General features: G+C 50.4%; 1 protein-coding gene across 32 annotated transcripts in view; it reads right to left on the reverse strand.

Moving 5' to 3' along the window:
• The window catches only part of EPB41L1 (erythrocyte membrane protein band 4.1 like 1), a 127,602-nt gene that overhangs the window by 47,940 nt on the left and 52,631 nt on the right, over positions 1-27,031 (reverse strand). For 18 of the 32 annotated variants that reach the window (XM_045444744.1, XM_045444727.1, XM_045444730.1 and 15 more), the window contains 4 exons: positions 7,530-7,720; positions 6,154-6,318; positions 4,104-4,208; positions 3,466-3,508 (listed from right to left, as the gene is read on the reverse strand). In XM_045444744.1, the coding sequence (XP_045300700.1) occupies positions 3,466-3,508; positions 4,104-4,208; positions 6,154-6,318; positions 7,530-7,706 (490 nt within the window). In that variant the 5' untranslated portion in view covers positions 7,707-7,720. Of the gene's footprint in view, positions 1-3,465; positions 3,509-4,103; positions 4,209-6,153; positions 6,319-7,529; positions 7,721-22,988; positions 23,074-23,933; positions 24,425-27,031 lie in introns of those variants that run through there. The other 14 variants (XM_045444760.1, XM_045444758.1, XM_045444752.1 and 11 more) reach the window with 7 other exon arrangements.

Below are 27,031 nucleotides of genomic sequence, written 5' to 3' on the forward strand. Positions count from 1 at the left end.
GAGAGGCCCCATCACCCCAGTGGGTGACCCAGATGCATCATACTATGGGCAATTTCTCAAAGTTTTCTCATATCTATAACTTCAGGACAATCTAATCAGGAAGACTGGAATATTATTCCCACTTGAAAGATGAGGAGATTGAAGCTCAGGTTGAAAGACTCGTGAAACAGCAATGGGAAGGAAGGTAGAAAGAAAGAAGAGCAGTGGTGCATGTCAATCCTACTGGGAATCACAAACATCACTTCAGGAAACCTTGCAGCAACTCCTATGAGAAAGTCTTATGATTATCTCCATTTTGCAAATGAGGACACTGAGGCCCAGTCAGTAAAGTGGCCAGCCCAAGGTCACTCAGCTAAGAAACAGCAATGCTAGGGCTCAGACCCAATCCTCCTAGCTCCAGAGCCCATGCTCCCTCCTCCACATCAAAGTCTATACCATTGGATGTTAATGGGAAGAAAACAAATCATATCAAATGGGTTCCCTCACTGTGGACTTCTCAGAGCCCTCACTCTGCTGTTGTCAATTGCACCCCTCAAGGGGACATGCATTTAGGGGTTTCCCAAACTTATTTGACCTGCTGTGTCCATTTCTCATAGGGCATCCTGCCAGATTACTGTTCCTAGGAACCCCCTTCATAAGACTGCCCTGTGCCAGGTTGGCTCCACATCAGATGGCAGAACGGAGTTGTTAGCAAGACCTAAAAGGCAAGCGTAACGAGCAGAAAGTAGCAAAGGGCTTTTCACGGGATAAATGTTAAACTCCACACTGAGATACAACCAATCAATGGTACACAAATAGGCAGAGAGAGAAATAAAGGCTGAGGTTTTAGCTGGAAACAAGCTCCCCAAGCCAGGAAAAGGGATGACCACTTAAGAGAGAGGAGGCCTTGGAGGAAGGCTACTATCTAGAACAATGGGCAGCTCACTCCTGGGACAATGTGAGAAAGCAAGGCCCATCCAAGGTAGGACCATGGTCACAAAGGACTGGAGGCCATGCCATTACCACCATCCTTGTCCCTGTGATCCTCACCGTCTTCCCCAAAAAGCTGTAATGTCTCCAGCGCTTACTAAGTGCCGGTCACTTTGCTTGCTAAGAACTGTCCACGCACATATAGGAGTTCGAGCTTCATAATGATCCTGAGGTAAATTTTTTTTTTAATTTTTTAATGTTTTATTTATTTTTGAAAGAAAGAGACAAATGGAGGGGGAGGGAGGAGGGGCAGAAAGGGGGACGGGGGGAAGGGTAGAGAGAGATACAGAATCTGAGCCAGGCTCCAGGCTCCGAGCTGTCAGCACAGAGCCTGATGCAGGGCTCTAACCCATGAACCGTGAGATCGTGACCTGAACCAAAGTCGGACACTTAACCGACTGAGCCACCCAGGTGCCCTAAGCTTTTGTTTTTATAGATGAAGATTCTAAGAGAGTAAGTCACTCTCCTAGGGTCACTGAGCTAGTCAGCGGTACAGAACTGGGATGTAAGCTCTAGTCACCTGACCCCGGAACCCACAGCTAAAGCGGCCTCAAGGAGAACAATCCCCATCTCAGGAATAATAGTAGTAGCAGTAGTAGTAATAATAGTAATAACGACAGATAATATGTACTAGATGCTTCTAGGTGCAGGCACCATTCCAGGTGTTGTACACATGATAGCTCATTTACCCTGCACAACAACCCTAAAGATAAGTCCTATCATTATCCCCGCTTTACAGGTGAGGAGACTGAGGCACAGAACAACTGAATAACACAAGAAGTAGTGTTGAAGTCGGGATTCAAATCCAGTCAGTCTGGCTTCCAGTGTCTGTCTTTCAACCATCACACCAAACTACCTCAGGGAAGCACCTACTATGTGCCAGGTGCTGTCCACATGTAACCGACACCTCGCCTTGTGAGGCATGAACCCTAATCCACTTGCCAAGGAGAGACAGAAGCCCAGAGAGATTTAGGAGGAAATATACCCAGATCTGAAGCCCAAGACACAAGGACCCACGGTGCTGCCTTCAGGAGGCTGAGGGGCTGAGCAAGAAAATGGTGGGGCGCCTCACTGGCTCGGTCAGTGGAACATGAGACTCTCGATCTCAGGTTTGTGGGTTCAAACCCCACACTGGGTGTAGGGATTACTTAAAAATCTTTAAAAAAAATTGTTCTATGAGGGCCCCAGAACAAAGATGAATGGGTAGAAGTCCCAGGGGTAGGGATGGAGACTCTGGCTCTACCGAGGGAGGCAGAACTGCTCCTCCATGACCTGAGATGGTCACAAGCAGCAGCCATTCACGAGGCCTGAGGCTGCAGAGATAGGGGACCGACTGACTCCCTGCTCTGGGGAAAGATGCTGAGCTCCAACGATTCTATCTTCTGCCTCTCCTTTCCAAGCTCCCGGTCCTCCTCAAACAGTGCACACTTGGCTGCATGTACGTGTTCCAATTCTTGCAGGCATGAGAGGCAGGCCTCCCAGATGGGTTGGGACTCCTAGGGACAGCCCGAAGCCCAGGCCTAGGACCCTGTCAGCCCCAGAGGAGCATGCTTCGTCTGTGTGCCTGCCTCTTTGTCTTCAACTGACAGGAGCCTACAGGAAGAATCCCTCCAGCCCCTCCCGGAGAGTCAGCTGGCATCCCTGGGCCCAGCTGCCTGCTGTCATGGCAACAGGCTCTGCTTTCCAGCCCCGGGGACCAGGGAGTCCAAGCACAGCCAAGGGGGAGGAGCTCCCAGTGGAGGCATCTCTGCTTCTAGGCTCCAGGTCTCCACCTACTGCGTGCCCCCTGGCTGAGCACCTACTTCCTCCCTTCTGCCATTAGAAGGCTGCTCCACCCCTCCCAATATGCCCTTCCTCTCTGAGCCAGAAAGGACAGGTTGTCTCTTCGCCCCAGGCCTTGAAAAGAGAGCAGGATGGTGTTGGGAGGCCAGGGCTAAAGACCTGGATTGGCCAATAGTTCACTCTGCGACCTTAGGTAAGCAGCTGCCTCTCTCTGGGCCTCAGTCATCTATCATTAAATACAGAAGATGGCCCAGACCAAGGCAGGCCTAGCTTTTCCCTAACATGTTAACTCCCATCAGTTGGCCGTGGTCTGCAGTGTTGTGTGGATGAGGATTCTGAGCTGAGTCAAGGGTCACCAATCATAGAAGTTTACACCAGCCTTGGACAGGAGGGAAGCTGTTTTCAGGCCATCAATGTGTCCCCTTATCCTAGATGATTCTGCAGGTCCCTTCTAGGCCTATCACCCTGAATGCATCTATGATTCCTCTGCTAACCTGCTGTGCAACTCTAGATGGTCATTTCTCTTGTGCCTGCCTCGGGTTTTCATTTATAAGGCAATGTCGGGCCTTCCCAAGATGTGCTGTGTAGCACAAATGAACTAATGGTTCCGGATCCTTTTCCCCAAGTAGGAGAGAGCAGCACAGCTGGAGCTCCTGCTGCCTGGAGACCCCACCCGCCCTTCCACAACATCCCCAACCATGATAAGCCACTCACTCCGAATCTGCTTTTTGATTTCCTTGGAGGGGTCCAGCCAGTTCTGAAAGAGAAGATAGGGTTCTTTAGAGAGAAGATGGGGAGAGGGCCAGGCAGGGCTAGGAGAGAGAGACATCCCGAAATAGCCTGTTAGCACCCTGGTGGGGAACACCCTTCCCGGACTGAGCACTCTGGGCCCTTTGGAGCTGGAAAGTGAGAGAACGAGATCTCCATTCACCACCGGGCTTGGGACCCTGGATCCATGGCTGGCGTTGCTCTGAGGCAGCAAGGTGGGCAGGTCCCTGCAGCTGCAGTGGGACAGGCGGAAAGGAAGAAAACTCAGATAGGAGCCTCCCAAAGTGGGGAAGAGGTGCTGGGGTAAGTGTCTCAGGTCCCCCAGGAAGCCAGGCCATGGCTCTCCAGGTATGCATCTGGGGGGTCACTTGCAGGTCCCCAAGAAAGGACTTGGTGGGAGGGGTAGAGACAGAGAACTGAGGCAGAAAGGGCTGGCTGAACCTTGGGTGCATGCAAACGGAAGGCACTTAATGAGAAGCTAAGGACTGATGGAAGGAGTGGGATGCAGGCAGGACTATGGGGGCCTAAAAGAAGAGGTCCCCACCCCGACCCCCGCACAACACCCTGCTTGCCAGCACAGGTACCTTCTGGCTATCAGCGTCACAGAAGGTCAGGCCGAAGTAGTCCTTCTCCAGGAGGTTGAGGTGCTCACAGACCAGGTCAAACAGCACCTGGCCCCGGCCATGTTTCTGAAGAAGAGAGCAGAGTCGCTATGAGGCCAGGACATACCTCAAGGGGGGTTCCACCAGGGCAGGCTTGGAACCCTCAAGAGCCTTCCGGCATCTGAAGACGACCTCAGCACTCCCACCACCCATTTGACTCTGCTCCCCAAGTCCTACTGGATCCTGTGACACTAACGCGCAGCTCACCAACTGCCTTCTTCCAAGCCCTGCTGGGTTTCTCCTAGACCTTAGGCCGGCTTTGGGGAGTGGGGGTGGGGGTGACTGATTCCTCCTCCTTTGAGATTAAGAGAAGGAGGCTAACTTTGACCCAAGGAACAGAAAAGCCAAAAGTCCAAGCTGTGGTTGTAAGAGGAAGAGAAAAACCACCTGAAATACAAGGGACACAGGCAGGGGAGAAGGGAAGGGTCTAGGACTCAGGGTCATAGTGTGACTCTCCTTCCCTGACCCTCCCCTTACACTAAGTCTGAGTGACATCCAGGGCAGCCCAGCCTGGAATGCCACCCTCTACCCAGGCAGCAAGTAAGGTTTTTATAGGGGCTCCCGGGGCCTACAGCAGCCTCAGCTGGGAGCAGCACGGTTAGAGCCACCTCCTCCCGCACTCCCACACAGCCAGGCTCAGTACCTCGCTGAACCACTGTCTCGGCCTGAGGATTCAGCAGGACAAAGCCCAGAACCTGGCTGGGCACTCCAAACCCACAGATGAGCACCAGTAAAAGGATTACAGGCTGGGAGAACATGAATCAGTCACTATTTAAAGAGGGAGGGGACTCCAGAGAGAGGGTGAGGTCCCTGAACTGTCTGGCTAGGTCACCAGGGGACTGGGACTGGGCCTAACTCTGGAGAGTAGTTTGGGGAAGCTAAGAGATTCCTGAGTCTAGAAGAGTCCTTCAGATAGAATGGACCTGGCCTCAGCCAAACCCTCCATGCCCTCCTGGGACAAGCTGAAACTGCATCTTGGGCCAGTGTGGGTAGGAGAGAACAGGCGGAATATATCCCTTTCTTCTGCCCAGGAATAGGCAAGATGTTCACCTTGTAATCCTTCTATAGAAGAAATAAACATTAAACAAACAAACAAATAAATACAAAACAACCCTGCAGAGAAGAGGGACCCAGTCTACCAGGGCCCAGAAATAAGCCATGTCCCTTAAGACCGGGGGCACTGGACAGAAAGGGAGGTGGTTCCTGTAACTCTCAGCAGTAAGGCCACTCTCTGGACTCTTTCATACACATGGAGAGAGCCAGGAATGGTGCCCAGACTGGGGTGGACCCTCTAAGGGGATGAGTGAGAGCTCAGAATTAGGATGGGAGTCCTAGCCTATACAGGAAAGGGAGATGACAAATGTGGGGCCAGGAAAGCTGATCCCAGACAGGAGGTGTCTGCCCCACCCACCCACTGTGGGACAGGATCATGCCACACAGTTTCTACATGGCCTAGGTGAGGAAGTCCTTCTATGGGTAGCCTCTCCATGTCTGGGGGACACCTATACCACGGAACCTTCAAGTGACCAGTCTGTCCTGGTGCCCTGGAGAGGGGCATTCACAAAGGAAGACCCCTCCCTCCACCCAATAAAAACATAAAAATGACTCTAGCTGAAACACCAGTGTCTGCTAGGTGAGACTGAAGAGCCCAGTCCACAGGCCTACTGGCCCTTGGATGGGGACTCCTTGCCAAAGTACAGCCCCTCCCCGCCACCCACAGAGCTGTTTTCTGATGCCAGCCCTGTGCCTCGTCTAATTCTATTTGCAATTGTAACCGCTCTCTCCGGGCCTCGGTGCCACCATCTGTACAAAGGAGGGCTGGCCAGGTCATCTCTCCAGGATGCTGCAGTCGGTCCAGGACTCCATGAAGAATGGATGCTCTGTGGCTTGGCCCAGGCTGAGGGCACACAGAAGCTCGCCCTGGCTCTGGGGCCAGTCGACCGGGGTAGGGCATGTGGTGTGTGCTCCCTACCTCCACTTCACACTCGTACTCAGAGGCATCAAGCAGGGTGACTCGGCAGATGGCACTCTTGTACTTCTTGGCAATCTTCTGGGGTGATTTCTGGGCTCTGCTGGGCGTGGTCCTCTCTGACAGGCCATCAGCCTCCCCATAGCCCTTCTCCTCCATGTCTAGGCTCTGTAGGTCCAACCAGGGGAAAAGTCTGGTCAGTGAGCTTGAGACCACAGCCTTTCATCCAAAAGAGACACAATAACAATGCAGCAGCTAGGGCTAAGACGGCCTCCAAAATGAGAGCCACTGCCCTCCAAGACACCCAGGGTGGCCAGTAGCTATGGCAGGTATACTCAGGAGGAGAGCCAGAGCTACTATATGCAACAGAGTAGGCTCATGGAAGGGGTCCACTTCTTCGGGTGGAGGGAGGCATCCCACAGAACCAAAGCCGGTGACCAGGGCTGCCCTATCTCCCTAAAATAGCATGTGAGTTATCAGAGCATCCATCTGCCTCCTCCTTATCAGACTGTCACTGGTCTAGCATAAGGCTGAGAGCTTGTGGACTGACCTAATGGAGGGAAGGGCCTGCCAGCCAGGCCTAACTGCCACCAATGCCCTCAATGACCTTGGCCAAGTTCCTACCCTCTTGGCCTGTTGTGAATGAAGGGGGGGTGTGAATTCGACAGCTAGGTGATTCAGTAGGTCCCCTGTCCCTTCAGGGTAATGGATTTTGCTCTGCTCTGGGGTTATACTGGGCTTGCCAGGCTAGAATGGACAGGTTCAGGGAATAGGAAAATAAGGTTGAAAGAACACAAGTTTTGGAAATCAGATCTAGGTTTTACGTCCACCCGTCACCCAGCAACATGACCTTGAGTAACTCACATCATCTGCTGAGCTACCATTTCCCCAAGTGTAAAATATGGCAATTAATATTATTCTCTTAGGGGTGTCTGGCTGGCTCAATCGGTAGAGCATATGACTCTTGATCTCAGAGTCATGAGTTCAAGCCCCATGTTGGGTGTAGTGCTAACTTAATTAAAATATATGTATTATATGTGTGTGTGTATATATATATATGTATATATGTATATATGTGTATATATATATATATATGTATGTGTGTGTGTATATATATCTGTGTGTGTGTATATATATATTTGAATATATATATATGTGTGTGTGTGTGTATGTATATGTATATGTACATGTATATGTATATACACTCTCTGTACGTTTGGGAGAATTAAATATAAAAGTGAACACGATGCCCCTAGCACAGTGCTTGGAACGTAGCGGGTCAGTAATAAATCTCAGTTTCCTTCTTCCCTCCCCACTAAGAACTGGCTCTGGATTCCTGTTGGGCAGGAAGAGGGATACCCATGCTCTCAGGCACACACCTGTTCAGCAGGCCGAGTGTCCTGCTGGGGCGGGTGCTTCTCATTGGAGTTGGCCTCGGGGTGGCCGTGGCCTGCAGGGGTCACAGGGGTGGTCGCTGCAGCGGCTGCCTCAGGCTGCTGTGGGGTCTCCTCCTGAGCCTTCTTCACCTCAGAATCCGGGCCTGTCTCTGTTGTCATGGTGACCAGCACACCTGCATTTGCATGAAGGAGAGCACATGACAGGGGAAAGGGGCAGAGATGGTGTGACAGAATAGAGAGAGGGGGACAGGAACCACATGCAGAGAAAGACAGATGGAGACAAATGGACAAAGAGCCACAGAGAGAAGGAAGGAGGGAGGCAGGAAGAGACAGAGGAAGTGGGGATGGGAAGAGAGCAGAAGTCAGGGGTTACTGGCCGCAGCTGAGGTCACAGACCCCCTCCCACTCTGGCGACCATATAGCTCCTCAGGGACTCCTCCTGTCTCTTGGCCCAGTTCTGGAAGGGGGCCCTTCTTCAGGGCAATGAAGAGTCTCTCCAGGGAACCCCACTCTGCCAAGAGCACAAAGGCTAGTCAGTGACCCCCTCCAGGCAGGCCCTCGGCCAGGCTGTCTCTCCAACAGGAGCACCTGGCACACAGTAGCCTCTCAATAAACGGTGGATAAACTGAACTCAACCAAAAGAGCCCTGGGCTCCAGGCCCTTCCAGCACGGACTCTGAGCAAGGCTCTTCATGCCCCAAGCCTCAATAATTCCTACACCACTCTCTCCACAGGGATGTTGACAGAATGGATCTCAAGGATAAGACAGGAGGGCACTATTACAAAAACACATAGCCCTGATGATGTAAAAGTCAGGAGAACTGAGCACAGGCCCCAGGTCTGCCACAAACGGGGCAGTCACTTCATCTTACTAGGACTCACTCACTCCTTTAAGCAAAGGACTTAAAGAAATTATCTCTGAGGCAAGGCTACTCTTAACCCTTTTCCCCTTGGAGCAGGAAATGAGATTTCAGAGAATCAGGGACCTATTGCCCAGCTATTCTGTTAGAAAAAGCAAACTGCAAGGAGAGGAAAAGAGAAAGAACGGCATGGTCCCATTTTTATATTAAAAAAAAAAAAACCAATAACCTCAACAATACCTCTTTTTGTTTATATACATGTAGTGAAAGATCTGAAAGGATACTGACCAAAATGTTAAGACAGGTTAATAATTGAGAAACGGATAAAGGAAAAAGTGGGAGTTCCACAGGGTGGGATAAAAAAGAGAACTTCATTTTTTACTTTATGTGCTTTGGAATTCTTGTATAATTTTAAACATACATATATTTTTAACTCACAAATTGGGTTTTTTTTTAATGTGGCAAAAGCACCTATTCCTGACCCCAATCAGAGTGGATCCTCAAAAAAAAAAAAAAAAAAAAGTTTGAGCCAAAACCCGAGGAACAGAGAAATGGGCAGTAACCCTCACCCTTGAGTCTAGAGCCTCCCTCTAATTCCATTATATTAAATGAGAAAGATTCAGATTACACCTGGCAGGTCTCTTCCCAAACCCATCCACCATGGGAGGCCTCCAATGAGCAGAGAGACAGACGGACATTGGCCCTACCTTGTGCTATGCACATGCTCTAAGCCCTTACCCCACACTCCCTTCTTCTCCTTCAGCTTCTCTCCCAACATTCAGAAAGCATCAGCCCAGCCCAAAGCAAAGGGTATTGGACAGAAAGCCAGGGGCCCTGTGTGCCCCACTAGGCCAGACAAGAGCTCTAGGGCCCTGAACAGGTCACACTTTATAAGCTATAACTTGTAGCACAAATGAAAGGGTTTGTTGTTACTGATGCTGCTATTAAGAAGTAAGATGAGGAGGAAGGGAAGGCCTTGGTCACACTGTCTCATCCCCACCCAGAAATGCTTTCCACTCATGTCATTACCCTGGGCTTTGTGGCTCACCTTAAAGCCACAGTTAAATAAAGGCTCTCTGTCACTTATGTGACATCAAGTGTCAACTCTGCGTCAGGACACAAAGTAATAGAAGCAGCTCCAGGAGAGCTCATGGCATCATAGGGTCAGAATAAGACTTGTCTGCTTGGGTCTAGATCTCTTCTAAACCTGCACTTGAGGATATCAGCCATTATGCTAGGTAAGGTCTGTAAGAAGAACCCTTAAAATAAATTTACTACTTAATTTTGCATTAAAAAAAATCTACAGGGTGCCTGGGTGGCTCAGTCAGTCAAGTGTCTGACTTTGGCTCAGGTCATGATCCCACAGTTCGAGAGTTCGAGCCCTGTGTCAGGCTCTGTGCTGACAGCTCAGAGCCTGGAGCCTGCTTCGGACTCTGTCTCCTTCTCTCTCTGTTCCTCTCCCGCCGGCACTCCGCCTCTCTCTCTCTCTCTCTCAAAAGTAAGTAAAGATTTTTTAAAAATCTACAGACTAAGCTGTAGGCTTTCTGCTGTGAGAAGCAGATTTCACATGACCTTCATAGGCCCCAGGCAGCCCAGAGGCTCTGGCGCATCTACTCCTCCCCTCCACTTCAGTCTGGTTTCAGACTGTACTCCCTGAACCTTCTCGGGACCTGCATCAAACATCCAGGACAGCAGTCTTAAATAAATATCTGAGCTCTTCCCCTGCCCAGCTCTCCAGCACGACCTGCTGGCTGGGAATGCTTGGTGCTAACAGCATCACACATGAGAGGAGGAGGAAGTCTTTCAATCTCTTCTTTTCCAGGTGAGACTCAGACAGCAAAAGAGACTTGAATGACTGACAGGCAGACAGATCTTCCCTGGTCCCTCCCACCCACTCTCCTTCCCATCCAGCCTCCTGTCTCTCCAGATCCGAGCGCTGCGGCCATTATTCTTCCCACCTCACTCTGCTGCCTCAAGCAAACTTGAACAGAATCAACTGGAAGGAGAAAGCACTCTAGCCCAGGCTGAGAGCCAAACAGGTGGCATGAGCCCCACCAACAACCCCACGGCCTAGGCCTGGTTAGATAAATGATGGCTCATGCTTTCTACAGAGTAAAAAAAAGATGATGTAAAAGATCATGGAAATGTCTGAATGACAAGCTTGATCCACAGCAGCTTGTACAGATTGACCCTATTTTGATGAATACATCTATACAGATGCAGAATATTCAACAAAGTATTAATTATAGTTGTTTCTAGATGCCAGGAATACAGATTATTTTTCCTTCTTTCTGTTTAACTGTGGTTCTCAATTTTTCTATTACACTTGGAGATTTCTTGATTTAAAAAAAAATTAGAGGTTAAAAAATAAAATATTCCAGTGCACGGGGCTTGGTATGACAAGATGAGAAGAAAACAAAGTCTGCTTAAACTTAAAATTTTTATGAATTTAAAAGAAAAGTAACATTATTATTATTATTATTATTTAAGCCTATGATGAGATCCTTCTTTATTTGACAAGTCCAAGGATAACAGCATGGTTCTCTCACTAGGCCACAGAAAGCAAGCCAGGAACCTGGCCTTGGCTTCTGCCAGGGCCAGTCACGTGGGCACAGTTCTGCCCAGACCCAGGCCAGCAGAGACTACGGGAGCCCTCTGGGCACTGCGGGGGGCCCCAGGGGAAGCACGCGCTGGTTCCTTGGATCTCACTGCAACACAGGAGTGTGATGCTCACCCAGAAAATGGCTAAACACCCAGGCAGGATGTGATTTAGATTTATTGGTGTATGTGTCAGCCTCTAGAAGATTCTGGGGAGTTGGCAATTGGGAGTATGACCTAGAGTACCCAAAAAAAGGCTTACAGGGTAGGGAGTGGAGTTAGGTTTTGCAAAAAGGGAGAACTATGGGTATGGCAGGGAGGGCACTTGGGCTGAGTCACCAAGTAGGCAAATGTCCAGAGATGGGGAACAAGGAGGGCTGTGCGGAGGACAGAGAGGAGGCTTTGACATCCTGACACCTCAGAACAAGAAGCCTATAAAAGGTGAGCTCCAAACAGCCTGGCAGGTGGAACAGGTTGGAGATGGGGAGAAGTGACGGAACTGGGGGGTGCGGCAGGCAGCCTTGCAAGAGTCGTAAGCATTACTCTGATGGAAAGGGCAGGACTCCCATCACTAAGCACCGCTGCAGGCCAGGCCCAGGGTCAGGGATTCAACACACCACCATCTCATGGACACCCCACAGGATACCAGCGCAGGGGGCAGACTTAGATCAGACCTGAAGCCTGGCTCCACCACTGGCTCACTCTGTGACCATGGGCAAGTGACTTCAATGCTCTGAGCCTCAGTCGCCTCATCCATAAAATGGAGATACTCCTCCCTCCCTCTGAGAGTGGTGGTAGAGATTCAGGAAACTAACCAAGACAGAGCAATGAGCATGGTGTGTCCCCAATAAAACAACCCTGAGAGGGTCTATAATCACCAACAGTAATGAGAAACAGGGAGTAGTCTGAGAACCAGGAGTTCAAAAGTACCAGCCCAGGGGCACCTGGGTGGTTCAGTCGGTTAAGGGTCCGACTTAGGCTCAGTTCATGATCTCACAGTCCATGGGTTTGAGCCCCACGTCTGGCTCTGTGCTGACAGCTCCGAGCCTGGAGCCGGCTTCGGATTCTGTCTCCCTCTCTTTCTGCCCCTTCCCACTCATGCTATTTCTCTCAAAAATAAACAAACATTAAAAAAAAAGAGAGAGAAAGAAGTGCCAGCCCAGAACGGATAGAGAAAGAGATGTTGTAAGAAACAGAGAACAGGTGCGCCTGGGTGGCTCAGTCAGCTAAGCATTCCACTTCGGTTCAGGTCATGACCTCACGGCTCATGGGATCGAGCCCCGCATCGGGCTCTGTGCTGACAGCTCAGAGCCTGGAGCCTGCTTTGGATTCTGTGCCTCTCTCTCTCTCTCAAAATTAAATAAACATGAAAGGAAGGAAGGAAGGAAGGAAGGAAGGAAGGAAGGAAGGAAGAAACAGAGGCCAGAAAGGCCAGACTGATGGCACTAACATATGAAAACCCAATCAATGCACAGCATTCGAAGGGAGAAAGGCCAGCCAGAGAAGTAAATGCTGATGGTACCCACACCAGTCCCATCTGGAGGAAAGGGGCACAGCCCAATCTGAGGCAAGTCCAGAAGGCTGGCAGCATTTGATACTCTTTAACGTTGCTGCCAATGGCTGGCTCCCCTGGCTCCCCCTCCAGGGGCACTATGGCTTTCCATCTGGGTGGCCTGCTGGGAGAGGACATCCTAGCCCAGGCAAGGCAATATCCACTTGGCCTGTAATTGCACCAACTCATTAAAAATGAACCAGCCAGTTTATACATCAGACCCTACAGCCAAGGTTAGAGTGAATCAGCATCTCTGAATCCAGTAACTTGGATTTGTTCTTTTTTTCCATCCCCACAGGCATAGCACAGGCCCAAGCCACTGGCAACCCATGGCTGCCTAGCCTCCTTCACGGACTCGCTGTGGCCACTTGGGCCCCTCTAGGGTTTATTCTCTTCAGAACAGCCACAGGGATCTTTTGTAAACTCCATCTGGATGGCGTCCTCGTTTTTTAAAAATTCAAGTTATAGTTGACACACCACATTACCTTCATTTCCCAATATAGTGAATGGACAACTATATGGCACTATGCTCCCCACAGGTGTAGCTGCCATCAGTCATCATACAACACTATTAAGACACGATTGACTGTTATTTCCTATGCTGTCCATTTTCTTGGAGACCCTCCTTAAAACCTTCAATGAGTTACTATCAAAATAAAATACAAGCTTCTTATCAAAGTTAAAGGTCCCTGCTTATGGCCGCTGCATCAGCTCCACCATCGCTATGAGCCTGTCATACTTTCTGTCTGCTCCTCAACCACAAGAGGCTAGCCCCTGCTGTGGGGCTTTGCCCACATAGACAGTAGGCTTGTCCCATCTCTTGGCATGGCAGCTCTCATCCTTAAGACCTCAATCCATGCACCTCTTGACCTCTCTAAGTAGGTCTTTCCCCCCACCCCCCCCCTTTTTTTTTTTTTTTTTTGGTGAGAGCATGCTGGATATGGGGCTTGGTTTTATTTTATTTTGGTTTTGCCATTTTTACCATTTTTAAGTGTAACTATTCCATGATGTGAATTAGTCACAACCTTGTGCAACAATCAATTGCCACTATCTGTTTCCAAAATTTTTCATTACCCCAAACAGAAACGCTGGGCTGATTAAGCAACCATGCCAGTTGGGTGGTTTTGGTATTTTTTTTTCCACAGCAACTATCACAAATGAAACGTATTTCTTTTTACTTGTTTCTATTCCTCTAGAACATCAACTCCATAAAAACAAAACTTTATCTGACTCATTTGCCATTATCCCCAGGACTGAGTGTAATTCTTGGTAAATACTAACAAAGCTAACATTTACAGAGTTTGCCATTTGCCAGGCACCAGCCTAAACACTTTATATCAATTGAACTCTTTTAACCTTCACAATAACCTATAATAGGTACTTTTATTATCTCTATTTTATAAAAGAAGAAACCGGAGCACTGAGAAGTTAAGAAACTTGCCCAAGATCATACACTAGTGCATGGCAGTACCAGAAGTGAAACCCAGGGGGTCTGGTGTCAGAAGGATGGGTAGATGGACAAGTGGGTGATGGGTGGGTAAAACACCAACAAGACAAGTTTTAAGTCTACTCAACTGAGGACAGAGACCTGGGTTGCATTCACCTCGGGAGTCTTTGCGGCTACCAGCCAGCCAGCCTGTCCTGATGACTTATCAGATGTTAAGCACCTGACTTTTCCATCCAAACTCCTGATACTATCATCCTTATTTTAGTGATGAGGACACACAGACCCAAAGAGGTATGCTGATTTGCCCAAGGTCATATGATTGTGCCAAGTCTCTCTGACTCCCAAGTCCCTCCCACTCCATGGCATTTTAGCAGCCTCAGGAGGCCTGTACTAATTTCTCCAAAGGGTGAGGCTGGCTAAGGAAAAACTTCCCAAGAGTGAAAGACAAATACACTGGGAAGAGCTGAGTTCAGAGTCAGGACCACTGTGTCTTGCTTCAGTTCTGCCACTTCCTATCTGAAGGGTCTTGGGCAAGTCACTTCCCCCTTGTAAACATCAGCTTCCTCATCTGCCAAACAGGGATGAGAACCCCTGTCCCCGCACTTCAGAGTACAGCCATGTAGACAAAGGACATCACAGACAACCAAGGACTTTCAGATACAAAAGTTAAAGTCATATATTTTAGGAAGAGTATATTATAGATGCTGATGATATATACCAGAAGCATGTCTTTGCATGCATGTGCAGAGCAGTGGAACATCATGAGGGTACATACAGCCATGTGTGTCTATGGTCATGACAATTACTCCCTAGCCAGTAAGGCTCTCTTCTAAATCTTGCACACCTGTGACTTTTGCCCAGGCATTCTTGGGAATTCTGAGCCAGGTAGGAACTAATGGAAGGAAGGAGAAAGAAGAAAGAGAAAGAGAGAGAGATGGACAGGGTGTGAAAGACACCAAAACATCAAGAGAATGCCAGGCAGCAAGTGAGACTTCTGTTTTGAATGATGTTTTCAAAAATCACAGTTACCAAGATAACTTCTTTCTTTTGGGGAACTCAGGGGGCACATCTCTCCCATCCCCTTCCAACCATGTCTCCTGAGCTGTTGCACCTCCAGGTCTATGCCTTGCTCAAAGAAGCGGGAGGCTGACTCCTTGGACTGAGCTTCCTTGCCTGCTGACTTCTGGTTGGGTTTGGCCAATGGGAGGCATGAGTTAAAGGCCAATGGGAAGTTGGGGAACATCTTCCCAATTTCCCTCCCTGTGGTTCTGGCAGTGGCTGAGCCCTCTGTGTCAGCAACTTGTACAGGTCCAGCCATCACTGATTTCTGGTAACACTGTTCCCTCCCTCTGCTCATTCCGGCAGAACGGTGAAAACAGCTTCTGTCACTGTTACTTTGTGGGTACCCTTGTGGATTCCCTTAACCCTGCCCACACCTTTATTCACAACTCCTTAGTGTAAGCATCTGAGTGGAATTCTGTTTTCTGCCAGAATCTGACTGATAACACTTCCTGACACTAAACAAACACATGAATTAGAGTGGGAGGGGAGGAGAAATCGGGAAAAGGCAGAATCATCTAGTGGTCAGGGATAAAATGGGAGACAAGGAGAACGTAAACAGGTCTCTTAATCTCTCTGTGCCTCAGTGTCTTCATCTGTAAAATTCATGATGATGCCTATTTCACACGGTTACTATGAAAATTGAACCAGATCATGCCCCTAAAGCACTTAACACATGCCAAAACCCACAGTTAGTACTCAAGAAATAGTAGATATTCTCACCTTGAGCATTAAGCCAGAAGGCTAAAGTGTGAACAATAGCACTCCCTTAGAGAAGGAATTACACACTTCTCTCTTTCGGCTTTTTAGGGGGTTTTTCTGGGTCTCACAATTTTTCCCCTATGAACATGTATTACTTTTGGAGTCAGAGGAGAAAAAGAAAAGAATTAAAAGAAAAGAGACAGGGAGTACGAGCCTATTAAGACTTACTCTTTCCTCTCTAGAGATGATGTTCCTTCCTACGGGGATTTCCCCAGAACAGAGCATTCACTTCCCAGAGTGACAACCTCTGGGTGGACGTGAATGAAATGCCTCCCTGCCGCGAGGGAGGAGGGCGCAGGCTGAGACAGCTGCCTCTGGGGCCCTGTGTAGCCTGCCGGCCAAGGCTCAGGAGCCCCTGACAGAGGCTGCGGGGTTAAAACAGGAGCTGGGCCTGCAGTCGTTCATTCGGTAGCGGGGAGATGGCAGTCTGTCAGAGGCTTGCGGTGCCCGTGGGCACCGCATTAAACAAAACCAAGCAACGTGAAGAGGCTGCCACCCGTCAGCACTGGCATCTTGCCCAAAGGGTTCATGTGCCACCGCGGAGCCACAGGCTGAATGTGCAGTTGTGGGCTAGGGACCGCATGATATGCCCAGGACTGCAGAGTAACGGCATCAGAAAAGAGAAATGCCTCCCGCCTGGACCACACTGATGACTGCAGAGGCAGACAGAGACCTCCCCATAGCGGGTCTTCCTCTGAAAGCCAGGCGATGAGCTGGCCGCCTTCCAGGCTTTGTCTCATTTTGAGCAGCACAAGGGCCACACAGGGCAGATGGGCTCATTCCCCAGGCTGGGTTGGCCGGCCAAGGTCACAAAGCTAGTCAGTTCAAGTAGAGCCAGCACTAGGACCCAGATCTGCTGGCTGACAGTCCCGTGCTCTTCCCCCTCAATCCTGCCACATCCCACAACCTCCAACTTACTGTCAACCATGTAACCAAAGCTACCGTTGCTCTGGATGTAGAAATAATAACAGCAGTACCAACCCCTCCCACACGTGGGGTGGTTTACAATTTAAAGAATCCCTTTATAATCATCATTTCACTTGGACCTCACCGATCAGCAACTGGTGAGAGGGAACATGGAACAGCAGTTATGAGCAGGCTTTGGACCAGAGTTTGAATCCTGGCTTGAGGACCTTGGGCAAGTTACTTAACCTCACTGAGAGCCAGTTTGAGCATGCAAAATGAGAATAACACTCCCGACGCCTCAAAGGCATTTAGTGTGAAAGAAATGAGAGAATGCATATGAAGCTCGCCCTGGCACCATGTTGTCACACAGCACTCAGTAAGTGGCAACAGTGGCTCTCATCAGTAAGGTTGTCACTATCACATCGATGGGCAAAGTGAGGTCCAAAGAAGGCAAAGAACTTGTCCAAGGACACTCAAGGTGTGAGTGGCAGCATGACCCAGGCAGCAGCTTGTAGCATCCAAAGAGAATTTGGAAGTTCTACAAGTGAGCTTCATAGTGGGTCAGTGACAGAAGGGGGTTTCCCTGGGATATCCCCACCCTTTGAGCAGGCCAGTCCTCAGTATCCTTGTCCCCCAGGCTCTGCTGAGAAGCAGGGGTGGTGGGGTGGGGGCAGACCTGTAGACTTCCCCAGGCAGCCCTCAGGGCCTCACAGTTTCCGACTCCTTCTTTCACTTCATTTTCTTTAATTGTTCAAACACTCTTAGAGTTCATTGTCAGCATTATTTAGAATAGAGTAAAATTGGGAATAACTTTAAATGTCCATCAACAGGGCACTGGCCAAAGTAACTAGGATACACCCATTTTTTAAAAATGAGTTACAGGAGCACCTGGGTGGCTTAGTCGGTTAGGCATCCGACTTCGGCTCAGGTCATGATATCACAGCTCATGGGTTCAAGCCCCGTGTCGAGCTCTGTGCTGACAGCTCGGAGCCTGGAGTCTGCTTCGGATGCTGTGTCTCCCTCTCTCTGCCCCTCCCCCACTTGTGCTCTGTCTCTCAAAAATGAATAAATGTAAAAAAAAATGTCTTTAAATGAGTTACAAAAGTGTTACGTACTTGTGAAAAATTTTGCGATGGATTTTATACCGACATAAAAAGATGTCAAAATGTAAATGAAAAAAATGCAAATTGTAAAACAATGATATAATTTATGGTCCCATTCTGGTTTGTATGCTTATGTAGGCATAGAAAATACCCTGGCAGGGGGCGCCTGGGTGGTTAAGTGTCTGACTCTTGATTTCGGCACAGGTCATGATCTCACGGTTGGTGGGATCAAGCTCCATGTTGGGTTCCACGCTGACAGCACAGAGCCTGATTCTCTCTCTCTCCTTTTCTCTCTCTGTCCTTCCCCTGCTTATGTGCGCGCTCTCTCTCTCAAACTAAATAAATAAACTTAAAAAAAAAAAAAAAAGAAAATACCTTGGCAGGACCCACAACAAACATATTATTATCATTGGCTACTTCTGGAGAGGATTTTGGTTAGGGAGACAAGGGGAGAATACACATCCGAATTATTAAGATTTTCATATATGTCTTTTTAAATTAAAACTAAAGAAGAAATAAAGTATTTTTAATTTTTTTAACATTTATTCATTTTTGAGAGTAAGAGAGACAGAGTGCAAGCAGGGGAGGGGCAGAGAGAGAGGGAGACACAGAATCTGAAGCAGGCTCCAGGCTTTGAGTTAGTTGCCAGCACAGAGCCTGATACGGGGATCGAACTCATGGACATTGAGATCATGACCTGAGCTGAAGTCAGATGCTTAACCGAGTCACCCAGGCGCTCCAGAAATCAAGTCTTTTTTAAAAGAGTTGTTCTACTGAGAGCAAACTGAGGGTTGATGGGGGGTGGGAGGGAGTGGAGGGTAGGTGATGGTCATTGTAAAGGGCATCTTTTGGGATGAGCACTGGGTGTTGTATGGAAACCAATTTGACAATAAATTTCACATATTAAATAAATAAATAAATAAATAAATAAATAAATAAATAAATAAATAAAAGAATTGTTCTGATCAGTCTTATTGACCTCCTATCGCACCTGCTGTAGCTCCCTTTCTGCCTGTTCTCTTCCAATGTTAACCATGGTCATATCTAATTTTACACCAATATAATCTGAGTGCTTATAAGTTTATGGGTTTTTTTTTCCATTGAACATTAATTGTATCAGATATATTTCCACATTATTGTATCATTATCATCACAGTTCATATTCATGGGTACTTTACTATGTGCTGGTTACCAAGCTAAGAGATTTACATGCCTTAAATCACTTAATCTTGACAACTACCCTAAAAGCAGGTACTTGGACTGTCTACATTACACATAGGGAAAGCGAAGCTTAAAAGATCAATTTGCCAAAGCGTGGCAGCTCATAAGGACAGAAAGTAGACTTAAGCCCTGGTCTGTGTGCATCCCAAGTTCTTGGCTGGGAACCCCTCCATCCTACTCCTCTGCACAGCTACTCAGTGGTAAGAATGTGGCAGGTAAGGATGAGGAGACCAGGTCCTGGGTCTTATAGCTTGGATGGCCTTGGACAAGTCAATTCCCCTCTGCTTTGTTCTTTCAATCAATTCTTTCAACCAGACAAGCATTTGCAAACCACTGAGCTACAAGCTGAGGAGAGAGCAATGAATAAATCATGAGCCCTGCCCCTAAGGGGATGAGAACCCAACCTGCATCTCTTCAGGGCCCCAGAGGAATCTAACCCCTGTCCCACCTCTGTCACAGGGAACATGAAATGAATAAAGGATGCAAAGGAGCTTTGCAAGTACACAGCTCCCTACACTGCAAAAATAAGTATTTCTGTGGCTGTTCATGGCTGTATATTACTTTATCCACTGGATGTTCCAAAACGTTCTCAATCATCTTCCTATTGTTGGGCACTTAGTCCCAATTTGCTGCTATTATACAGGAAGCTCTGATGGGGATTCATCCAAAGGAAATTATTCAAAAGGGGGAAAAAAAAAACCCCAGATGCACAAAGATGCCATGCAACCTTCAGAATGACTGAAGGGAGACAGTTCTTCATCCTAAACTCACAAGGCCTCAAACCGAATTAATGGCCCCTGTGGTCTTCCCCACCCCAACCAGCTAAGCCACCCACCACGTGGTAGACGTCCTCCCTCCCCCAGCCCTCCAAGTCCACAGGGCTGATGCTTCTCAGGCAAGGCTGCAGTCCGCCCCCTCCTGTGGTTCTTACAGTCGACAAAGGGACCTTCCCAAACAGTTCTGTCATGCCTCAGTGCACGCATGCCCCATGCAGACCAAAGAGCCTCCAGGCTCCTGTCAAGTGGAAACACCTTAGCCTGATGTTCAAGAGGGACTGAAGGGAGAGAGAAGTAATGTTTACTGAGTCCCTGGGATGTGCAAGCTAGGTCCTTTATATAACAGCAACCACACGTGGGCTCTACACGGTAGGTGTGTTTATCCATATTTTACAGATGAGGAAACTGAGGCTCAGGCCAGCTAAGTGATGTGCCCGAGAGTACGTGGGTGGTACACAGTGGAGCTGTGTGACGAGAGCTCAGGTCTGGTGGATTCCAGAGCCTTGGCGAACACCCAAACCCGAGCTGACTTTGTCACCTCCCAGTGCCCCCAGCCCCCTGTGCCAGCTGCCCCATGCATAGCAGACCACCCACTCTTCATCAAAGGCGTCCCTACTTCCTTCCCCTCTGACCTGAGGGTGCCCTTCCCTCACAGCTACTGAAATTCCACTTGACCTTTCATGCCCAGCACAAAAGCTCCTGATCACCAAAATAGGAATCCATGCTCAGCATATGGAACACACTGCCCTTTACCTTCCCTGTGTCCCGTCTGTGCCTCTCTGGTTAGACTGTGAGCTCCTCAGAGGCGACACGGGGCCTGCAGGAGGTACTCGAGAATATTCTTCAAATTGAACAAAACTGAATATGACCTCTGAGAAGAAACTGCAGGCTGATGACATGCCATGAGGAGCACGGCTCTGGTCCACACCACCTGGATTTAGATCAGGGATCCCCTATGAGCTAGCCATGGGACCCTGAGCAACTGTCTTTCCCCCGCCTGCAAGCCTCAGCTCCCTCCATCTGTGAAATGAGAAGAATCCTACCTCACAGGGGTTTGTGAAGATTATTTGAGTTGTACACGTAAGCCCTTAAAACAATGCCTGCATGTAATAGGTGCTCAATAAATGCCGGCTGTTACTATTCTTATCCACAAGCCTCCTACCCACAAAGGAAGCAGTGCCAGCCTTCTCCCACCTTACTCATCCACCCAGATGCACGTCCTCTCCCTATAGGGCCTCTTCGTCACAGTCCCAGCTGATCCCCCTGCATTCTCATCCTGTGTTTTCAGGTCTTTAGGGTCCTATCGAATGAGGTGGGGGTGGGGGTGGATGAGTGTGGGGGCTAACTAGACTTCCCTGACAGCCAGTGGGGGCAGCGAGCAGCCCCACTTCTAGGGGATCCTGGCCAGGAAGCAAAAGGCCGAGGTGAGCCCTCTCTCAGGGCTACTAGCTAGTGCCTCTCTGCCTCTACCTCTACCCCTCTGGAGCACTTGGGCCACAGAACCACCTTTGCCTCACCCAACACAGACCTCTCTACCTGGACTGGCCCTGGCAAATCAGTCGTCTGGCTCTGCTAGACACCAACCTGGTACTCCCAGACACTGCCCCAGGTATAATGTCATGGTAAGAGAGAGGGGCTCTGGACACACACAGTCCCACACTTTCCAGCTGTGTAGCCTCAGGCAGGTGACACAACCTCTCTGAGCCTCAGTTTCTCATTTGTAAAAAGTGGATAATACCTGACAGGATTGCTGTGAGATATGCAAAGCACTGGCACACAGTAGGTGCTCAATAAATCCCATCACCCTGGGGTGCCTGGGTGGCTCAGTCAGTTAAGCGTCCAACTTCGGCTCAGGTCATGATCTCATGGTTCGTGGGTTTCGAGCTCCGCATCGGGCTCTGTGCTGACAGTGCAGAGCCTGCTTGAGATTCTCTCTTCCTCTCTCTCTCTCTCACACACACACACAAAATAAATAAATAAATTTTAAAAATAAAAATAAAAATAAATGCCGTCACCCTGATTGTATAATCACTGTTACTACTACAGATAGAGATTATTACCACCTTTTAATAAATGGGGACACAGAAGCCCAGAGAGGCCCACAGAGAAATCCATGTTGGAGCTAACACAGAGGTATTTCCCACCTCAGCCAGTCCAGTCAGGAGACCTATCTACTGCCTCTGGAGGCTCAGGCCTAGAACATCCCTGGGCATCCAACATCCTCTTGTCTCCATTTATAACCAGGAAGGTCAAGGGCTACCAGCTGCCCGTTGCCTCAGCCCTGACCCATTATCTGTGAGGCAGCCTGACCTTTCCTCTTCACCTTCTGGGGACACTGGCTGGGAGGCCAATGCAAGACCCCTCCTAAGGGGTAGCCTCAGGCTCCAGGTTATAATGTCCAGCCCCTGCCAGAGCCCTGTGTATGGAACAGCCATGGCAAAAGGGAAGCAGATTGGGCTGCAAGAACCTCAAACCAAGAGCTAGAAGACCTGGATACATTAGTGCTATCCCTCCCACTCAGCTGCTACATGACCTTGGACAAGTCATTCTTCGTCTCTAGGCCTCATTCAAGCTTTCAGTATTTACTAAGTGAGGACTACATGGACAAGCATCATTCTCATGCAGGTTCTATGAAAGCTCCATGAAGCTCACAGAGCTGAGCCCAGGGAACTGCTGTGTGGCCCAGGAAGGGTTTTAATAGGAACAACGCCCCCTGCACTGATTTCCAGGACCGCCTTGAGGTGCCCCCCAAGGGACCATGTTCTGTACACCACAAAGGCTGTACGTTGGGTTGCCGGGCAGGCATGACCTCAGGCTGGCCAGCAGAAGCCAGCTTCATCGCTGCACGGAGCTGGCAGCGCCTCCCCGGGCCACGGTGGCTCAGAGAGGAGGCTGGCACAGGCTGCCTCTGCCGCAGGCTCCATCTGGAGGAATGGGTGGGCAGGCGGGCACATAGCCGCCTCTATTCTCCTCACCCTTGCCCAGGTCAGGCAGCACTGTCTTCCAGGAGCTTCTGTGGGCACGGTTCCTGTCCCCAACTCTCAACCTGGCCCTTGATTCTGGAAAACTCCTAATGCTGGGAGGTGGGGGAGAATTGGAGCCGCCAGACCCCACACAGCCCCAGAGAGGCCCTAAATCCAGTCCTCTTACACTCCCACCTTTGCAGTGGAGATGATATGCAGATCCAGAAGTGAAGGCGGGAACACGTGGTAGTGCCTCTCCCCCACCAATGCCATCTCAGAGCTGGGGGCAGGGAGCAAGGACCAAGGCCCACAGCTGACAAGGAGACCAGTATCTTCAGAACTCCTTCCTAGTCCTTGTCCAGCCCCTCAAGGTCCCCAAGGACCATCCTGGGGCCATAGCTCTGCCAAGCAGTGGCCTCAGCACCTGGTAAGTACCCTGGCAGCTGTAGTCACTCATCCTCCCCCCCCTCCACCCCCACCTCATACCTGTCCCCAAGACCCCGGTTTCTTAGGCCCTTGGACATTCCTAAGCACAAAGGTGCAAGACACAACTGGGACCCACAAGTCCTCTCCCTCTAATTGGTGGGGGCAGACTCTGGCCAGAACAATACCAAGCCAGAACCACAGAGGTCCAGGACTAAGATCCATCTGCCCAGTTTTGGGAGACTTGGAGGGGAGATGGGGTGGGAAGTGAGCCCAGAGTGGAGAAAGGTCTATAACCAGACGGTGAGGAAGAGGGCAGCAGCTGCCCAGTACCTCGGCCTCCAACCAAGAGACTGGCCTGCAGCATCTGAAGCTTGGAGGAAGAGACCCAGTAGCCCCGGGCCTCCACAGAGGCAGCAAGAATGGTCTCCGAGAACAGAGTGGCCCAGCTAGGGAGCCTAGCACCCACCAGCGCTGCATCCCAACAGTAACCACCAACCCACAGCCTGCCCACCTCTCTCTCCAGGCCTTCGGGAGGCTGCAGACCCGGAGGTAGGGAGGAACAGCAAGAACCTCCCCCACACTGGCCAGGGGGCCAACAGCCTGCAAACTCAGTTCCTCCCCGTCTCGCCCCCAGTCCTCCCTAGGGCTGCAGGCTGGGCCTACATGCACTGAGTCCCCAGCCTGCCGTGCCACCTAATCCCCCCTCATGCCTACCTGAGCCCAGGGGTCCCCATCTTGAGCAGGCTGGGCGGGGGGCGCCCCGTCGGCTCCTGCGGGGCCGGCAGGCCGCGGGGCGGGGCGGGCGCGCGGGGCCACGGCGGGCTCTGCGGAGCAGCCTGTTCCGCGACACCCCCGCCCGCTGATGGATGCCGACTGCAGCAGCGGCGGCGGCGGCGGCGGCTCGGCGTGCGCCGGGGGCTGGGCACTGTGCCCACAGCCCCGGGCCTGGCGCCCGACGCGCGGCCAGCCCCCGCCCCCGCCCGGCCTCCGCGCCCAGTCCAGGGGCGGCCGCCGCGCGCGCCTGCCTGCTCCCTCCGGCGGCCCTGCCCCTGCCTCCGCCTCCTCTCTGCCAGCCTCCTTCTCCTTCTGCCTTCTGTCTCTCTCTCAGGCTCCCAGGCCACCTCCTCTCTGGCGCTGCCACCGGCAGTTCCCAGACCACTGCGGGACCGCGGTGGAGCCACGGAGCCAACTCTTGCGTCCCCGCCCCCCCCCTCCCCCCGCCAGCCTGGGCCCTCCTCTCTGGGCCAACCCCTCTTGGGAGCCTAGCAGGGACAGAAGGAGGGGGAGGGGAGAAGGAGGGAGGATCCCTGACTCAGAAGGGGTGACTCAGCCTCAGTGGGCCTCCCAGCCCACCAAGCAGAGCCGGATACCCTCACCTCCCCAGCAGCACAACCTCCGTGGGACACAGGGCTCCTCCCCCATCTGGGAGGAGGTATGTGCAGTCTCCTGGGATCCTGTGTGTCTCTGAGTGTGTGTATGTGTGCATTTGCCCATATGTGGTTTGGTGGCAGTGACCCTATATATAACTGGGGGCTGGGCCCGTGTAAAAATGTGAGGCTCCAGGAAAGTGGTGGGGGTGGCCAAGGGGTCTGTGGCACTGAGATAACTCAAAACCAAGTGAAACCCTGTTCCTCCTCTCCAGCAGCACTAACTCAAAAAGCTGGTCCCAACTACCACACCGCCCAACTCCTTTGGCCCATAGGCCAGGACCTCAAATGGCAGAGGGAGGTCACTCTGCCACTGTCTTGACCAGTAGTTTTGGGCAAGTTGTTCTCCCACTCTGGGCCCCGGTTTGCAAACAATCAAAGAAAGTTGGAAGTACTCATCTCTAAGGTCCCATCTCACGGGCGAAAGCCCCAGGGAAGATGGTGGGTAATTCCCAACATGATCTCCAAAGACTTCTGCCCATGGTCCACATTTGCAGCCCACATGACCCCTACTCTCTAACCGCCCCCCAGGCATACATATCTATTTTTTCATTCTTCAAATAATTCCTGAGTGCCTAGTGTGTGCCAGCCAGTATTCTAGTCATCCCAGACTCCATCACACTGGAAACTACAGAGGCCCAAAGCTGGGAGGCAGCCCAGACATGCAGCCAAGCCATCTGTCCCCCTAAGCTGCAGTTCCCTCAGTGTCAGCTTCACCAGTGGATTGTGTCCTCCAGTGTCAACTCACCAGCATCAGCCTCTACTTGCACACCCAGGGACAAGCAACTTCCTCCTTCCACTTCTCCCACCAGAAGTGGCTGCTCCAACATGGTGACCTTCCACCCTAGGTCCTAATCACCCCTAGGGCCTCCACAGAATGAAGCCATGCCTTCTGCCCAGCACCTTTCAGAGAACTCAAGATAGCAATTGTGTCCCTTTTTTTCTACCCCCACACCAAGTCTTTTCTTCTCCAACTTAAACATGACAAACTCCTGGGGCGCCTGGGTGGCTCAGTCGGTTAAGTGTCCGACTTCAGCTTAGGTCATGATCTCGCAGTTCATGAGTTCGAGCCCCACATCAGGCTCTGTGCTGACAGCTCAGAGCCTGGAGCCTGCTTCAGATTTTCTGTCTCCCTCTTGCTCTGCCCCTCCCCCGCTCACACTCTGTCTCTGTCTCTCAAAAATAAATGTTAAAAAAAAAAAACCAAAAACAAACTTTAAACATGACAAACTCCTTCACTAGATATTCCCAAGACACAGCTTCCTGTCCCTTCACTCTCCCTGCTGCCCACTAGGCTTAGGAGTGGGCAGAGAGCAGACAGAAGGAAGCCAGTTCCTCCCAGTCCTAGAGAACGTGCCCCTGCTCTAGGCAGGCACCGGAAGATGAACAAATCAGGCCAGGGCCAATTCACAGAAGGACCGGAGCCCCACTGAGCAGACTTCCTTTCAGATGTCCTCTTTTGCCTTTGGACTTTTCATTCCCCCAGCTTCCCAAATTCCTCCCAGGAACTCCCCTGGGCTTCAGGGGCATGGCCTTGAGCAAGTTACTTTGCCACTGGGGATGCTTTGTTTCAGTTCAGTTCACTATGCATTTATTCAAATGAATGAGTGAAAGGATCAGTAAAACTTAGGAATTACACCAGATGAACTTACTGTTTTTTAGGCACATCTGCTAAAGATCCTTGGCTCCTACAGGCTAGTACTTTCATTCTGGATTGACTCTGAGCCTCTTCTGTTCACTGACCTTCCCAACCCTGGGCCCCTGTGGGCAGGACAGAGCGCAGAGCCTCCTAGTTCACTCTCCTTCTCGGGGACCCCCCTCCTCCCCTCCCTTCCTCCCCATCCCCTCCCCCCTGGGTCAGAGCCACTTTCCCACCCTCCTCAGCTAGATGGGAGCTTCTCACTTTCCCAGAAGAATCCAAGCTACATTCCAAAGGCCAAGACAGGCCATTCCCAGACATCATTCTGGATTTATACCCAAAAGGCCCAATTCCTTCCAGGTCAGTGGGACCACACAGAAAGGTGCGCATCTTCATTATTATCATTATTTCTACTTCTATTATTATTGTTGACTAACATTTCTATTAGGACATTCCAGTTTGCAAAGTACTTTTGTGTACAATCTTCACAACATCTTGTGAGATAATATCATCCCCATTTTATAAATAGGCAGGCTGAGGCCCAGAGTGGTGAGCGACCTGTCCAAGGTTATAGTTGCTCAGTCATACTAGCTCTCTAGACCACTTTTCACTTTACCCATAATAGCATTTTCCAGAGAAATCTGGCTGGGGGGTGGGCTGGGGGTATTCTGAAGAACACATGGCCCTTTACAGGCATCAGTTGAAATTAATACTTCAGTTACTTTGCTGCCTTCATTCCCTAGGCA

The sequence above is a fragment of the Leopardus geoffroyi genome, chromosome A3, assembly GCF_018350155.1.
Source record: "Leopardus geoffroyi isolate Oge1 chromosome A3, O.geoffroyi_Oge1_pat1.0, whole genome shotgun sequence".
Lineage (NCBI taxonomy): Eukaryota > Metazoa > Chordata > Mammalia > Carnivora > Felidae > Leopardus > Leopardus geoffroyi.